Raw genomic sequence first — 18,310 nt, 5'->3', positions numbered from 1 at the left:
ATTGTATAAGGCAATGGTCAGGCCACACCTAGAGTACTGTATACAGGTCTGGAGGCCTCATTTCAAGAAGGATGTAGAGTTGCTGGAACGAGTACAGAGAAGGGCAACAAGATTAGTGAATGGAACAAAGGGGTGCTCTTACGAAGAAAGGCTTAAGTTTTGCAAATTACAGTGTCTGGAGACTAGGCACCAGCGAGGTGATCTGATAGAGGTGTATAAAGCCTTGAATGGTTTAAGCATGCTCAATGCTGATGGGATTCTTCCTCTAGCTCAGAAAAATCACCTGAGAGGGCATAAATTCAAATTGAGGAAAGACAGATGTAGGATAGACGTGCGGAAATTTGCCTTTAGCCAGCGGGTGGTTGGTTGGTGGAACAGACTCCCATCCCTTGTGGTGGAGGTTGATAGCCTAAATAAGTTTAAGGCTCAGCTGGACAGGTATTTTGAACGAACAGAGGGGTGAAATGGAAGTGGGTTTTTTTTTTTTTGGCTGATGCTGCATAAGCTTGCTTTCTTGCATCAGATGCCTCTACTAATGCTAATGCTAATCAGGGGCACAAAAATTTAGTTTTGATTTGCTTGTAAGTTATCAAATACAGCAAAATTAAAAATGTGATGCTCAATTTCTCTGAAGAGAAATTAAGCATCACATTTTACTATGGTACTATGTCAAAGTATAGCACTATTTTTCTGGGACACCCTATAATGCAGCTTGCTAATTCAGATACTATGCAAATATTCCAACTCAAGCATACCTCTTATATCATATCCTTCCCTTATACTGCAGTTTCATTTTCAAACTCTATATTATAGCAGATATTTATTATAGTAGCAAGTATTACTGCAAATTCACGGAATAAAAAAGTTAAGTAGAACATACCTACAGGTGTATTTATTCCATTTTCATAGACAGGAGGAAGCAACCGAACAAATGGTGTTAATGATGCACCCCAGGTTGGATTCTGAAAATTATTGCAAGACCCATCATATGTTCGATACTTGCGATGGAAACACATATCAGAACACTCTGAATGTGGGCGATGAACCAAACATCCTGATAAATTGGCCAATAATTCCAGGTGACTTGGAGAAAGAAGGTCATTGTATGAAAAATCTGAAATGCAGAAATCCTTCTGAATATATTCAACAAATTACACACTGTCTACATCTATTTAAATCTATGAAAAGAAATTAAATCAAAATATGAATGAATTATCAAATCAAACGTGTATTAGTGTTTAATACTAATTTTGGCAGTCATTATGCTTAAAAATACTAATACTAATTAAATAAATTAAAAAAACTTATGCTAATATGATTATGATAAAAGTACATATATAACAGACAGAATGTGGCTTTTTTCCACTTCCTGCCTAGTAGTTTATTATTCTCAAATCACTCACTTTATCTTTGCTCTCATCTCTCACCTTTGTTTTTTCTCCCATCTCTTTCTCGTCTTTTCTCTGAGCTGCTTAATACAGCCTAATATTTAAAAACCATCTATCAAATAGTTTCTAAGGATTACACCACATTTATATTATATTTTAAAAAGTTCTTTACATAAAGCTGGCTACTATGACTTTTTCTATTTATATTACCAAAATAATTTTAGTAAAACTTTATTCTAGAACCTTATAAAGTTAGTTTGCATAGTAGAAATTTGTAAGGAAAATATTTAAAAAATACTTTTTTTCTTTTACTCAAGAATAAAGGAGTTTTTTTTAAATTGATAAATAAGTTTTGAGAGAGAGAGTGAGAGTGAGTAGATGAGTTTTTTTTTTTTTTTTTTTTTATGAAAACTCCAAACACAAAAGGTATCAAAACCTATAGTACTTAGTACCATGCATGGGTTGAAGGAGAAGTATGGGGGGGGGGAGATGCCAGAAACTTTGCTCTAGAGACTAAACATGGGTTTCACCACTTCAAGCCTCCAATAAGCAAAGTGGTGGTATTTCACCAGTTGATGAAAGTCATCTACCACCTAATGCAGTTGGAGTTTATTATTACAATCCATAATATGAACAATGCAAGGTAACTGCACTGCTATCTCAACATGGCCTCATATTTTGTGACAGTTTCCACAAAGAAACCATCATCCATCATGTGGGAAAAGTTTGACAATTCCTTATTCAGAGAAGTAAATTTCCTTTTCACTCAGCTATTATTTCAATACTCTTTCTACATCATCATCACTTTGAAACCCATGGTGTCTAACATGTTTCAGTATCAGAAAAAGTTTAAAATAACTAGGTGCCAGATCTGGGATATATATGAGCTACTCCTATATCTCTCACTTGAAACTCTGCAGAGTGTGGCGATGCAGTAGCAGAATACTTTCCTGGAGAAGTCACAGATGTTTTGTTTAATGGCTATGCATAAACATGTCAGCACTTCATCATGTCACTACAGTGCCTGTTGTGACTAGATCCATAAAGTATATGAGCAAAATTCTCTTGTATTTCCAAATGATTACAGCCATCACATTTCCACAACTGGAAATTTCACAATCATTAACTTTTTTTTTTTATTGTGGAAAAACAGGGTGTTTCTATCACCTGCTATTTACAGGGTATGGTGATGAATGCATACCTCATCTGTTATGATGTGCTCAAAAATACTTGATCATCAACAGAATATTATTTCAGAAATGGAGCACAATTAAATTACCATTTCTAGTGGTCTTCTATCAGTACTCAAGGTACCCAACATGTACATACTTTGTCAAACCCTAATTCTTTAATGACTGTTCAATATGACAGAATCAAGTTATACTGAATTCTGCTCATAGTAATCCTTCTATTGCTGTGAAAATTACATTTTCCATAAGTTTAAAATTATCTCTAGTCTGTTGCTCCTTTCATAATCATCTGTATTAACTACACACACCCATACCTGGAACACCATACACAATATTCTTAATGAATTATTCCCTATAGAAGATCTTGCTCTTACCCCTGAACAAGAAATCTGAAACAACAAACAGAGTTACCACCACACCAAAAATGGCAAATGTCCTGGACTTGATCTATTGGAGGTGGAAACTGTCAAAAAATTTGCTGTGGCCCTTCCTGAACCAACTATTTCACTTATACAATAACAGTCTTGGCCCAGGGGGAGTTTCCCAACCCAATGGAAGCAGACAATACTCAGACTTATCCTCAAGAACCCAATAAGCCAGCTATCAAGCCCAGATCTTACCAGCCTATAGCTCTTTTACCAGCCTATAGCTCTTTTGGCAAGATCATGGAGAGAATGACCTTATATTGGCTAGTAGACTACTAACAGAGAGCAGCTCTGTAGTCAGCTAAATAGTTTGACTTCAAGCCAAGCCATTCAACTGAGGATGCAATGTAGTAACTGCTAAATGCAGTCAACAACACAGAAGAAAAATATCTGCTAGTCATTTCTGTAGATTTTGCTGGTGCTTTTGACACCTTTGTGGTGGTCCAGCATTCTCAGAAGGCTATGCCAGGCCAATGTGCCCATGAACTCTAAAAAATCATCTGCAGCTGCTTCGAGAATATTAAAGCATATCAGAACCAAGTTCCAAGAAAAAAAGAATAATAATTACAAAAGGCTGTCCCCAGAGCTCTGTATACTGGATCCATTCTTTTGGACCACAGTTCTGGATGAGTTCCTGAATATGAGGTTAAATCCAGCAGATACCTTTGCTAATGATCTGGTCATCATAGTGAGGGCAAACAATTGTAGGGAATTGGAAAATCTGGCTAACACTGCTTTGCTAAATCTGCGGGATTGGACAGAAGTCCATAAATTAAAAATCACAATCGGATAAAACCAAAACTGTCCTCCTAAAACATACCCTTAGAAAAGCACAACTTATAAAAATTAATGGCACTTCTATAGGAATGGTCTGAGAACTAAAATATATTGGCATCATCTTTGATAGCAAGCTGTCTTTTGCTCCCCCATATCATATTGAACATTCAGCCAAAAAAGTTAAAAACTATGCTGCTTTAGAATCCAGGATCAGGATCCCTGTTATTTCCTATGGAGCTGGTATCTGGCTTCATAGGATAACAATAGACAGAAATAAAAGAAGATTGGGTAGTATCCAAAGATCCATCTTAATGGCCACAACCAGATCTTGCCACCCTGAAAGTTTTGGCAGGTATGCTCCCACTGGATTTAGAAATAGTACACCAAGGACTATACCACAAACTAAGAAAAACCATACTCACCAGTACCTGGGTATTATGCTAGACCTAGCCAATGATATGATAAGGGAAAAGAAAAGAATTACTATGGAGTTAACCCAACACTGGCAGAAAGACTGGGAGCAGTCCAACAAGGTTGAGTTGACTAGGAGATTCCTACCAAATGCGACTTTGGTTTCTCCAAAACCACCTCTCTGGCTTTCCCCATGGCTATTTATGATCTTTATTATGATAGGACATTGATCTTTTAAGGTCAAGTTCCTCCAGCTTAGCTTAGTTAAGACCCACACTAGACTTCTGGTTCTCTTGAGGATTGGCAATACTTACTATATAAGTGCCCAATCTATGACATCCCCCCAGAATCTACTAATTTAAAGGATTGCCCCCACCCCATTAACAGAGATCACAAACATTTTTTATTAAAGAACATGACTTTAAAATACTGTGTAACCCTTACCAAATACATCCAAACTATATTCCAAACATGCAGCTAGAACCTAAGCCAATGTTATACCAATCCCCATGGGATTGGTATAACATTGCCTCAGTAAAGTTGAATACCATAATCCAACCAAAATGATCTTTCCCAGCCTTGACCTACGGGAGGGGGGCCTTTGTGGTGTGTGTGTGTGCTTGCGTGAGTGTTAAATTAGCATGTGTTACAAGGTTTTAAAATACTATGCTATTTGCCTGACTCTAATATTTGTATATGGGTCTGTAACTGTGTGAGCATGTGTGTGTGTGACTGATGTGAGATTATGAGTACAAGACTGTGTGGCAACCTAAAAGGCTCATGTCCCTCATGTGTAATAGGATACCCTTACTGCCACCCTGCCTAAAAAAATATATGTAGCCATGGTCTTCTTCTCCAGTGGGGATGGCAACTTAACTGCCAGATTAACTGCTGGGCAAGCACACACACCTGTGAATCTCATATGTGAATGGTCCTGCACAGGCTGGAGCCCCACCATTCTGTGTGAACCTGTGTGTCCACTGAAAGTGAGTGGCCTTAGCTTGGGGGAAAAAAAAGTGACCGCATTGTTCTCAGGGTGCTGTAATGAAAGATGAAGTGCAAGAGAATGTCCCCTAAATGTTAATAAATTCATGTGCACCCCCTGAATATATCTTAAAAAAAAAAAACAAAAAAAAAACCCAGAATAATAATGAAAAAAAAAAAACAAAAAAAAACCCTATTATACAGGCTAGGATGTGTATTTGTGGTATGATTTATTCAGCTATGTGTGTACACTATGCAATGGCCAAGTGATTAAGATGTGGACTGTTAAAAAATTAAATAAATAATAAAAAATCTCATTGGTATTTAGGATGCTGTGGCTGTCTGTATTAGGGTGCGTGGTGAATATTGGGCAGAAGGATGTGTAAATGCTACAGTATGTCCTCATTATGTGTGTTCCTGTGTATGTGTACATATTTATATATGTACACATACACAGCACAAAAAATAATAATAAAAAAAAGGTGTATTGTGTGCATTTTGGTGAGAATGGCATGTGATTGATGAGTATGTGTATGTTTGCGTATTCGTAAGAAACAGATCCCCCCCCTGTGAAGGCAAATCACCCTCCCTGTGGAGGGTGATTTGCCTTCACAGGGGTGCCTCTTCTATTCTCTATTCTTGTATTTTCTAGTGGAAAGCCTTCCTAACATCCATTCTCTTTCTTTTCTCCTTTCCAAGCTCAAACTATCATCCCCATGCTCATTTCCAATAAAAATTTCAATTTTTTTTTTTTTTTTTTTTTTTGTGCTCTCTCTCTGGCAAGCTTTCTGTGATCAAGGGTTCACCCTGCCAGAAACTCACAATCTTACTGCTCCCGACCCATCTTCTTGTCGTACTGGATGGGCGATGTTGGGTTCTTAGTTTCCCAGGGCCCAATGGCTAAGATGCCGGATTAACAACAGACCAACATAACACAACACCACACTATGCAAAACACACAATAACTCACCTTTATAGAGTTGTACTGCATCGCAAAAAGCTATGACTGCAGAGTTGAGGAAGCAACACTATACACTATGTCCTTTCTGTATCCCTTATATCTGAGTGACACCACATCTCTGGTATTCCCACAATGTCTGCATTTGATGACTTGACCAACACTTAATTCATAAAATTTATTTACTATGCTCCTAACATAGGTGTACACAAGTATATATGTACCTGTTCTTATGCTTAGTTATCCTAACACAGCCCATGTATTCACTTGGGAATGTTTTCTCCTTCAAATTAAAGAAAATTTGAGTTATTTAAGAAAAATAGCATGAAAAAGATAGGGTTTTTTTCCCCATAGAGTGAATTCACTTTGAGTTATGAAATATTCAAGTTATGAATGTTCAAATTATGGAAGTTCCACTGTATACCACATAATCCAGCATTAAGCGTTATACAGACAAAAATTATTGCAATGCTAATTTTCTCTTTCAAGGTATTAGACTATTTTTGTGGATAAATTAGAGTGCTGAAAAACATTTTCCATATAGTAACAACAAACAGTGTTTAAAGGAATAAAAATAATACCTACCAGTCAAATTAAATTTTTCTCCTAACTCCACGTGCTTCCATACTATCTGCAGTGCTCTTTCATATATTTCTGCAGATCTGGCTAAGTCCCTTGCTTCGTGGGAAGGAAATCTAAATGCTTGAACTAGTTCATAAGGTGAATGTTGGTGAGATCTATTAAACAGGTGCTGCAAAGTGTGATTAATAGCTTTGTCAACTTCCTGTTTAGCTTCTTCTAAGGCTGTTATTACATAACGGTCACCGGGATGCTCTCCAGATGAATCATCTATTACAGAGAAAATAACAGTTAGCTGGTTATCACAGTTACCTTGTTACAGGAGTCTATGAAATGTAAATAAGTAATTTAAGTGACCTTTTTTTAAGAGAATAAAGATGGATTGCAGTTTGAAGACAAAGAAAGAGAATAATTAATGTACAATGTATATTAATTAATCAGTGTACAAGTCATTATACATACGCTAATAATTAATTAGGCAGGTTTCAAAATAATGTAAAAGGATTTTTCTCTTACTTTAGAAAGGATACGATAATAGAAGGGGTAATGAGAAATTGCAATGGGATAATATCTTGATGAGAAATTTACTTGCATTTTGAAGAATATGGTCACCTGTCGTAAATTTGTTTGATATTATGACCTTTGACATAGCAAAATATCTATATCAAAAGATGAATTCAGTGAGTTTGGCAGTAGAAGGACACCTACCAAGATAGCCAGTTCAGTGAATGAATACATTCATTCATTATATATGTAAATGTTGATAATTAATGAACCACATGTTTTTATCCCACCATAATGTAAGATATAAACTAAGAATTAAATCAGAGAATGAGATGGATGTTATTTTACCTATGCCATTTGAAAGAAACAAAAGTATAAAGCTTACTGAGGTGTCTCATCTCCACTGCAGCTAATGCTTTCAAAAGGTGTACACATTGTGAAATAAAATAAAATAAAATAAGATAAAAACTGAAATAGAAATTACACAACGAAGGATTTCATTTGCCAGAATCATCCCATCAGGAATCACAAATTATTGATGTTCAAAAAAACCCAAGGGGCATAACATTTTAATAACCCCTAAACCCTGCCATACGTCTATAAAGGTTTGCATTGGTCCTAATGCTACGACAACCTCAACTGCACAAAATATTGATAAAGTAGACAAAAAAAAAAAAAAAGAAAAAGAAAGAGAGAGAAAAAAAAAATGAAAGCCTTAGAATCCAACCACTAAACAGGCCTTTTCCTTCCTCCTTAAGTGTAAATTTCAAAAAATTTCAGTTGATTTCAATTCCATTTTTCTAGCTAGTTTGGTGAAACTGAGGATTAAAAGACCATATGTTATGGTCTTTTAATACTCAGTTTATTTATTGATTTCATGTTCTTTCTCTCCCGCCCCACAAATTGGCCTACGTGGTGAGATATATTTGTTCCACAATTGTGCTATCTAGTGTATTTAATAGTTGGGTTAAAAGCTCTAAAAGCTTTCATTCTTTGGTTCTTCAGTCTCCACTTCATAAGTGCTTTACACAGTTGAGGTTGTCATAGCAAGAATTATAGCCACTCAACTCATTCCTATGGCAGGGTTAATAGATTATTGAAATAACCTATAAACTCTGCCACAGAATTGGGATGAGATAAAACTATGTCCCTTTGTTTTTTCTTATAACGGTACTTTGCAATTCCTGATGGAATGGTCCTAACTAATGAAATTATTTTATATTTACAGTAGAGTGTTGAAAATCCGAATGTCAATAATTCAAAACAAATAATCCGAATGAGCCAGCATTTATTTATTTTTTATGCTGGTGCCATAAAATAATTACAGTAAGTCCGATTATTGTGACCGCATTTGTGAATTGAATTTTGATTCTATTAAACGGCAATTGTAATATGTGAAAATCGGAGAAATATTATTCACGGGCTTAAAGTTACTTAAAGATGTAACTACAATCAGGAGTAAAGGGAAGAGTTTTTGCTTTTTTAAAGGTGACTACAGTTGTCTCGGAGATTTTTTAAATTCTATAGAGTGGGACCAACTGATAATGTTACCAACAGCAAATTCTAAGTGGGAAGCATTCAAGGAACTAATCTTGGAAACTACTAGGCTTTGTGTTCCAACTAAGAAATACTGTTCTAGGTTTACGCCTAAATGGATGTCAGATGAACTAATGAGACTTGTGGCAGAGAAGAAAAATGCATGGGATGCATATAAATTATCAGGAAACACAGAAGCCTATGGTAGATATAAGCTAGTCTGTAATCAAGACACAGAGGAGGTTAGGCAAGCAAAGGCAGATTATGAGAAATCTTTGGCAAAGGATGCAAAGAAAAACAGCAAAGATTTCTTTACTTATATAAACTCTGAAAGGAAGGGGATGAATCAGATTGATCCCCTTGATATCAATGATTTGACTGTAGATGATCATCCTCAGATAAGTACAAAACTAAATGAGTATTTCGCATGTACATTCACACGAGGAGTTATTCAAGGAGAAGGCCAGGTGTTTATCAAACTCTAACAGGGAGTCAAATGATACTGTAATAACTGAGAGCAAAAAAGTGGAGGAGAAATTGTTGAAGTTAAACATAAGAAAGGCACCTGGGGTGGATGGGATCTATCCAGTTATTTTAAAGGAGGTGGCAAAAGAAATTAGCAAACCTTTAGCCATAATTATGAGAGCATCCTTGGAGACACAGATATTGTCCCCATGGACTGGAGATGTGCAAATGTATCTCCAATTCACAAAGGGGATCAAAGGGTGACATGAATAATTACAGACCTGTTAGTTTGACTTCTGTTCCAGGGAAAATAATGGAGTCACTGGTTAAAGAAGCTTTGCAGGATCATCTAGACAAGACTGCAGGAATAATTCAGACAAAGCATGGGTTTGTTAAGGGGAAGTCTTGTCTGACCAATCTGAGTGGATACTATGATGTGGTCATAAAGGAACTAAATGCAAAAAATAATTTTGATATCATATACTTGGATTTCAGGAAAGCTTTTTATACTGTTGCACATGAAAGACTACTGTACAAACTGGAGCAGTATGCCATTAAGGGCAAGTTTCTACAATGGATAAAAGGATGGTTGAGTGGAAGAAGACAGAGTGGTGTCCCCCAGGGTTCGGTGTTGGGCCCATTGTTGTTTTTATATTTATTAATGATATTGATGAAGGTATATCAAGCTTAATGTCAAAGTTTGCAGAAGACACAAAAGTCAGCAGGGTTGTTAATAACAGTAATGACAGTATGCTGCTGCAAAAGGATCTGGAAAAGTTGGGCAGATGGGCTGAGAAATGGCAACTGAAGTTTAACGTTGACAAATGCAAAGTACTGCATATGGGTACCAGTAACCCCAGAGAAATGTACCAACTGGTTGGTGTTACACAAAGTAGTGGAGAATGAAAGAGACCTGGGGGTAATTGTGCAGTCAGATTCGAAGTTTTCTGAGCAGTGAAGACAGACTGCACTCCTCATGGGGGTCTTGTCAATGATATACAGGAATTTTGCTAGCAGGGATAAGGAGGTGATTATCCCCTTATAAGGTAATGGTCAGGCTACAACTTGAGTACTCATACAGGTCTGGAAGCTTCATTTTAGGAAGGATGTAGGGTTGCTAGAAAGAGCACAGAGAAGGGCAACAAGACTGGTGAGGGGAACAAAGGCATGCTCTTAAGAAGAAAGGCTTAAGTTCTGAAAATTGCAGCGGCTGGAAGCTAGGCACCTGCAAGGTGATCTGATTGAGTTGTACAAGGCCTTGAATGGATTGAGAGGGCTCATTGCTGATTGGATTCTTCCTCCTGCTCAGATTAAAAACCCGAGGGGGCATAAACTGAAATCAAGGAAAGACAGTTGTAGAATAGATGTGTGGAAATTTTCCTTTAGCCAGCCGGTGGTTGATTGCTGGAACAAACTGCCATCTGTCTTTGTAGACGTTGATAGCTTAAATAAATTCAAGGAAGAAATGGACAAACTTCTGGAGAGAATGGATGGGTGAAATTGGAAGTGTTTTGTTTTTTTTTTTTTTTTTTTTGCTGATGCTATATAAGCTTGCTTTCTTGCATCATATGCCTCTACTAATGCTAATGCCCAGTTTTGAAAAATTCAAGTAAAACTGATGTACAAGCACAAGAAAGTTAACATTTTGAGTTAACAATCTGAGCCATGAAGTATATGAAAAAAATGCATGCAGAACAGCTGAACAAGTGCAGGCAGAATGAGAAGAAATGTAGCAAACCTAAGCATATAAAATATGACTGTAGCACAAGCCTTTAAATACAATCAATCACTACATCAGATTGACTAGCAGATAGTAGCCAATATATGTACAGATTGATGTGTGGTGCATAAGACACTTGGAGTAGATGGAATTTTCACTGGTAAATGTACCTCTAACTTAAGGGTACACGGAATTCTGAGGTGGTACAAGGTAATTATGTGTTTGAGAATTACTGGTCAAGTCAACACAGTTATGCTGCTTAAGCTTGCTTTCTTGCATCATATGCCTCTACTAATGCTAATGCCATATTTAATATGCATCAAGTATCAGTGATTTATAGAAACTTGCTTTAGTGTGATTAAAATGATTTCATATGCATGGCGATTCATGAGTAAAAGGCAGTATGTCACATAAACAAGAGTCCAAATATGAACAGTCAATGAATTATGACTTTTTGAATTTAAAAAAAAAAAGAAAAAAAAAAAGGGATTTTTGAATGGTAAAAATTAATAAAAAATAAGAATAAGCATATATGCAGCAAAGTGTTTATTGCTTGCTCTCCTTATTCTTATTTATTAATAATTCATTTTTAATATTTTAATGTTTTTTATCATTCAAGGCTCCATATTTTTTTTATGGTTGTTTGGATTTTTTTTGAAATTCAAGCAGCCACAGGTCCTCCATAACTGTAAAGAATTGGACCTACATTTATACGGAAGCTTTTTACTTGAAATGACTAATTCCATCAACTTCCAAGATTATGATCTTTCCTCATGAATCACAATGTATATAGATGCAAAGTTTTTCTTACCTTTCACAGTTAAATGGACAGAAACTGAGGCATATCCAATCTCATTTTCTGCAACGCATTCATATGTTCCTTCATTTAGCTTCTTTATATTGAACATGTACAGGTCACCACCTGCACCAATACGATGCTGGTTACCTTCTACTGCCAAGGAGTCTCCATCCTTCTTCCAAGTAATCAGAGGAGAGGGATCACCTATAGCATTACAAGGCAATTCTACTGATGATCCCAGAAGGACATCTGTATCTGTAGGTACACGTGAAAAGACAGGGGGTGCTGGAGAAAGGAAATAAATTCTTTCAACTGCAAATTCTTGGTCAACAATTTTAACAAAAGTCAAGAACAGCCAAATGTGTTAAGGTAGTTTCTATTAATGTTTTGTTTCAAATTTAAAGCATGATTAAATAGGGCTGAATTTACTCATAAAAAAATAAGACAATTATTAGTCCTATTTGCAAATAATTATTTGGTCCACAATTTGGCAGAGGTCATGACAACTCCTGATGATCAATGTTTTTTTTTTTTGGAAATTAGTCATGTTTAAGTGGCTGTTTTAGGCCACAGCTACTGTTTTAAATATTTTTTTTTAAATACAAAGGGGATTCTCACTGGTAAATGTAACCCTAAGTTAGGGGTACATTTACCATTGCGAATTCCAGTTTGTATGTTTGCAGTGAATGCAAATAGAGCCACCCAGTAGTTGGAATGAAATGGCATTCCAGTAAAATATATTGATCTCAGGGTGACTGATATATAGATCAAGGGTAAAATAGCAATAGACAGGTTCTAGTCTATGCAATTTAATGTTAAAAAAAATTAGGTCAAAGATATTAACAATGTTCAATTGTAAAATGAAATAAAATTTTCACAAATTATCAGATATGAATTTGCCAAAAATACAGTTCATTGATAAATAATTAGAATAAGTAACACAGTAATAATTTTTACGCTCTAACATCTTCCAACGCATACTACATTAGAACTTGTCAATTATAATAAAAATATTTTTTTTTAAATCTGATTTTTAAAATTTATTGTGATTTTTTTTTTAACATACTTGAAGTTCACATACTTGTTTAACATATAACTCAAAGTCCATTAAAATTTTAATTAAAATTTAATATTTAATTTTTAATAATTTAATTAAAGTATGCTGAAATGTTAACTGCTGTCTTTAATCACTGAGCACAGTCTTTATATTTTCTTTTTTAATGGGAGACTCGCATCTACATATATATCATTCAGTAATTAAATTGCATTAAGTGTTTAAGGGCAAAGGCCTCATGCTACAAGATAGAATGACTATCATGTAGGTTAGTGCAAATGCATCATTTTAACATAGCTACCAAAGTAGTTGAATTAATTAATTAAATTGGCATCGTTTTGGTAATATCTCATATTGTGAATGCCTTCACAACGAGTTGCCATGGTATTGTACTACCTTGAATAAATAACACTTCAGCAGTGGAGAAGACTATTGTTATTTATTCTCGGCGGATACCACCACCCAGACGGCACCGTTTCAAAGTTTGTTGGCTTCTCTTCAGTGGGTGGGCAGGTACCCTGGTGTTGCAATAGTGACAACCTTCACTAGTGGAATCTTCTCCACTGGTGAAGTGTTATTTATTCGAGGTAGTACAATACCATGGCAACTCGTTGTGAAGGCATTCACAATATGAGATATAACCAAAACGATGCCAATTTAATTAATTAATTCAACTACTTTGGTAGATAGCTATGTTAAAATGATGCATTTGCACTAACCTACATGATAGTAATTCTACCTCGTAGCACGAGGCCTTTGCCCTTAAACACTATAGTCTATATCACTACACACCATAAGGCATCACTCATATTGTGAAGTTATACTTCATAACTGGGTTGTCACTATTGCATGGGAATTTCACTACCCACCTCTTTGGCTCCTCTTCAGTGGGTAGGCAGGGTACCTGCCTACCCACTGAAGAGGAGCCAACAAACTTTCAAATGGAGCTATTTTGGTGGATACTACTTTGAAAAGAGGGAAGACGTTTGGAGACCGTAAGTTCTGATATTAAGGTTTTTTTCTTTTTGCTGACCCTGATAAGGTTCTCAGGGTGGGATTATGTGCCTGTGGGCACTCTGTGTTGGCTGGTTTTTTTTGTTTTTTTTTGTTATGTTAAAGATGAGTTTCTACATACGCAAAAGAACTCTGGACACTGAATATGAGCTGCGGCAGGTGATAGAGGGATTAGCGAAATGCGTGAACCTATTGAGATTACAGGGGCTTACTCTGCTGCTTGTAAGGAAGTACCAAGTAGTGTGCAAGGACTGCGTGTTGTTGTTGTTATTTGGTTTTTAGGAGCATTAGCAACTAAGGCCATATTGCTCCGGTGCGGTGGTCATTCCCTGACCTTTCTGCATCCTCCGTATTTGGTAGTGACGGGCTCGAACCACGGTCTAATCAAGAAGCGTGTGCTACGCACTGCTGCTCCTTCCTCACCTGGCTACGGAGGCGCTTTGGACTGCGTGACCAGGGACATATTACTGAGAGGTTTTACTTTTGAAAACCAAATGGTACAACCCCATATTGTAGGCAGCATTAGAAAATACATAACCATAGAACGTTATCCAATTGAGATGCCAAACACATATTTGAAAAGCGCACTAGACACATACGGAAAAGTTACACGAACAGAGATACATGTGTGGGAGGGGTTCCCAGAGCTATACACGGGCAAGGTTACGGTGCAGATAGAAATGAGGAAGCCGGTGCCCAATATCATATATGTTATGGGAAACCGGCTAGTCTTGAACTATAGGGGAGTGGAGAAAAAATGTTTGAAGTGCGGCAGCTCAGACCATCTAGGGACAAATTGTAAGAGTGGGCGATGCTTTAACTGTAGAGAAGTTGGACACATCAGTAGCGACTGCTCAAAATCATGCAGCAAATGTGGGGAAACAAACCACAAAGCAGGCAGCTGTTCAGTGAGGTCGTATGCAGACGTTACCAGAGGAGGGGAGGAAAAGGGAAGTGAAATGAGCTCGAAAGGGGAAATCATGATTATTTTAAAGCCACAGGGAGGAGGGAAAAAAAAATCCATCGATAGAACCAGCGAAAGTAATAGCGGAAATAGAGTAGGAGAATGGGGTCACAGATATAAAACAAGTCACCCCTACTTTAATGGAAACAGAGGAGATAGTAAGAGGGCAAAAGAGGGGAGAAAACAGAGAGTGAGAACATGTGGGAGGAGGAGAAAAAAGGAAGAAGCAAACCACAGATAACATTGTCGCAGAAACTCTGGATGAGTCGAGCTCAGAGGATTCAGAAGTAGAAGGGCTATTAGGGGAAGGAAGGGAAAAGCTAACGGGTGTACAGCATTTAATAAAATATATACCATTAGGACAGGAAAAGCTGGGGGAAAAGCTAACAGAATGGGAGCAAAATCTGGGGAAACCCAGAATAATATTAGAACAAACTGGAGAAGGAAGAATAGAGAGAGAGAATACAATTTATGTGGAGGGATATTTTTTTTGGGAATTTGGTAGGACAAACTATTAGGAATCACACAGCAATTAAGCAACTCCCGAATCAAATGGATCGCGGGGCAAGAACAAGAGCTTGGCAAGACCCTATATTGCCTTAGTATATCCCAAACAAAATAGGCGAAGCTCCATGGCGGACCCACTATCGGTACACATGATAAATATTGGCACCTTAAATGTTCGGGGCTTCTTCCAAGGACGCACACAGCATCACATTTGGAGAATGACATTATTAATGGGTATTAGAATCTTGTTTATTCAGGAAAGTCATGTCCATAGCATTTTACAAGTATAAAAATTTCAAAATAGATTTAAATGCTTAAGCTTCTGGAGCTTTGGCACAAGGAATGCCGGGGGGGTCGCATTATAATCCTACCACCCATTTTAGGCAGATTTAGTAATCTTCAAAGAGATGTAGAGGGCAGGGTAGTCTGTATAGACTGGAAACTAGACTCACATACAATACAGCTGATAAACGTGTACGCGCCAAATGATGCTCTAGAACGGATACGGTTAATTAATAACTTGCATCCATTCATGATGGGCACACGCTGGAGTATCCTTGAGGGTGACTGGAACTGTGTCCTAGATCCAGTCAAGGACAAGACTGGATCTAGAACACAGTTATTGCAAGAATATTTGCTGATGCTATCGAGGCAGTGTTAGGTGGGTCGGAAAACTGCTAGCTTGGGGGGAGACAAAGACTAATAGATTAACAGTAGCCACTGGCAGAGGTGAAAGAGATTCTTGCACTGCTTCTATTGGAATGAGCAGAAGCCTGAAAAACAAGATGCAGGTCATTTCAGAAACTACTAGGAGTCATTGCGGTACAAGTAAACACATAGGTTGTGTAAGGGTAGCTAAGAACAGAAACAGGTGCATGTATACTTGCGTGTACACCAATGCTAGGAGTTTAGTAAATAAATTTGATGAATTTGAGGTATTGCTCAAAACATCAAAGGCAGATATTGTTGGGATATCAGAGATGTGATGTCACACAGATATAAGGAATGCAGAACTGGAATTTGGGGAGTACAACGTCTACAGAAAGGATAGACAGGATAGGAAGGGAGGAGGGGTTATGCTATTAGTTAAGAAATACATAAAATCCAAGGAAGTGAAGCCAGTTGACATCGGTGGACAGTGCAGTGTCGAGTCAGTTTGGTGTGACATAAGCATTGGAAGATCAAAATCGAGAGAAGGAGTGTGCTATAGGTCTAATGAGTCTGATGAGTATAATAAGAAACTGTACAGGGAAATAGAGTGGGCGAGTAAATCAGAGAGTCTTATAATGGGAAATTTTAATTTCCCAGATATTGACTGGAATTTGGGGGCTGGTCACTCACACACTAACAAAGCTTTTGTGGATTTATTGAATGACTGTTTTCTACATCAGCATGTTCGGGAGGCAACTAGAGTGAGTAATACTCTTGATTTGATTATCAGTAGTGATTCTTCATGCATTAAGAATCTGCAGATAAATGAACCACTAGGTGGCAGTGATCACAGTGTGCTGAAGTGGGATTTACTCAAAGAGGTAGCTACCATTAAGGGTAAAGGGAAGGGTTATTGCTTTCGTAAAGGCGATTACGATGGACTGAGACAGTATTTAAATTCTATACAGTGGGACCAACTGATGATGTTACTAACAGGAAATTCAAAATGGGAAGCATTCAAAGAACTTATCTTGGAAGCTACTAGGCTTTACATATCAACTAAGAAATATTGTTCAAGGTTTAGGCCTAAATGATGAAGGCCTAAATGAGACATATGGCTTCTCTGCCATATGTCTCATTAGATGAACTAATGAGACATATGGCAGAGAAGAAAAATGCATGGGATGCATACAAATTAACACGTGACACAGAAGCCTATGATAGATACAAGTTGATCTGTAACCAAATTACAAAGGAGGTTAGGCAGGCAAAGGCAGATTATGAGAAATCTTTGGCAAGGGATGCAAAGAAAAACAGCAAAGAGTTCTTTACTTATGTAAACTCTAGAAGGAAGGGGATAAATCATATTGGTAAACTTGATATCGATGGGTCAACTGTTGATGATCCTGCTCAGGTAGCTAACAAACTAAATGAATATTTTGCATCGGCATTCACACATGAGTTATTCAGTGAGGAGAATGCCAGAGGTGTATTCAACTCTGGCAGTAAGCTAGAGAATCTTGTAATAACTGAGAGTAAAGTGGAGGAGAAATTTTTGAAGATAAACAGAAGAAAGGCACCTGGGGTGGATGGGATCTATCCAGTTATATTAAAGGAGGCAGCAAAGGAAGTAAGCAAACCCTTAGCCATAATTATGAGAGTTTCCTTGGACTCAGGGGAGGTACCCACAGACTGGAGTTGTGCAAATGTGACCCCAATTCACAAAGGAGGATCAAAGGCTGACACAAGTAATTATAGACCTGTGAGTTTAACTTCTGTTCCAGGGAAATTAATGGGGGGGCACTGGTTAAAGAAGCACTGCAGGATCATCTAGACAAGACTTCAGTTAGAGCTCGAACACAGCATGGTTTTGTTAAGGGGAAGTCTTGCCTGACCAATTTGATTGGATACTATGATGCAGTCACAAAAGAACTGGATGCAGGGAATAACTTTGATATTATCTATTTGGATCTTAGAAAGCCTTTTGATATTGTTGCACATGACAGACTGCTGAACAAATTGGAGCAGTGTAGCATTGGAGGCAAATTGCTGCTATGGATAAAGGTACGGTTGAGGGGGAGAAGACAGAGAGTGGTAATTAGCATTAGCATTAGCATTAGTAGAGGCATTTGATGCAAGAAAGCAAGCTTATGCAGCATCAGCCAAAAAAAAAAAAAAAAAAAAAAAAAAAAAAAGTAACATAAATAAATAAAAATAACCACTTCCACTTCACCCCTCTGTTCGTTCGAAATACCTGTCCAGCTGAGCCTTAAACTTATTTAGGCTATCAACTTCCACGACAAGGGATGGAAGTCTGTTCCACCCACCAACCACCCGCTGGCTAAAGGCAAATTTTCGCACATCTATCCTACATCTGTCTTTCC

General features: G+C 37.3%; 1 protein-coding gene across 3 annotated transcripts in view; it reads right to left on the bottom strand.

Annotated features, from left to right (window-relative positions):
* Nucleotides 1–18,310, bottom strand: part of Pxn (Peroxidasin) — a 247,354-nt gene that overhangs the window by 45,107 nt on the left and 183,937 nt on the right. For all 3 annotated transcript variants that reach the window (XM_090371255.1, XM_090371256.1, XM_090371257.1), the window contains 3 exons: nt 11,749–12,021; nt 6,719–6,982; nt 881–1,114 (listed from right to left, as the gene is read on the bottom strand). In XM_090371255.1, coding sequence (XP_090227381.1) covers nt 881–1,114; nt 6,719–6,982; nt 11,749–12,021 — 771 coding nt within the window. The remainder of the gene's footprint in view (nt 1–880; nt 1,115–6,718; nt 6,983–11,748; nt 12,022–18,310) is intronic.

Source organism: Mastigoproctus giganteus, chromosome 4, assembly GCF_048544385.1.
Source record: "Mastigoproctus giganteus isolate SK-2022 chromosome 4, ASM4854438v1, whole genome shotgun sequence".
Lineage (NCBI taxonomy): Eukaryota > Metazoa > Arthropoda > Arachnida > Uropygi > Thelyphonidae > Mastigoproctus > Mastigoproctus giganteus.
The sequence above is the reverse complement of the archived record's forward strand: the minus strand, read 5'-3'. Positions and strand labels throughout refer to the sequence as shown.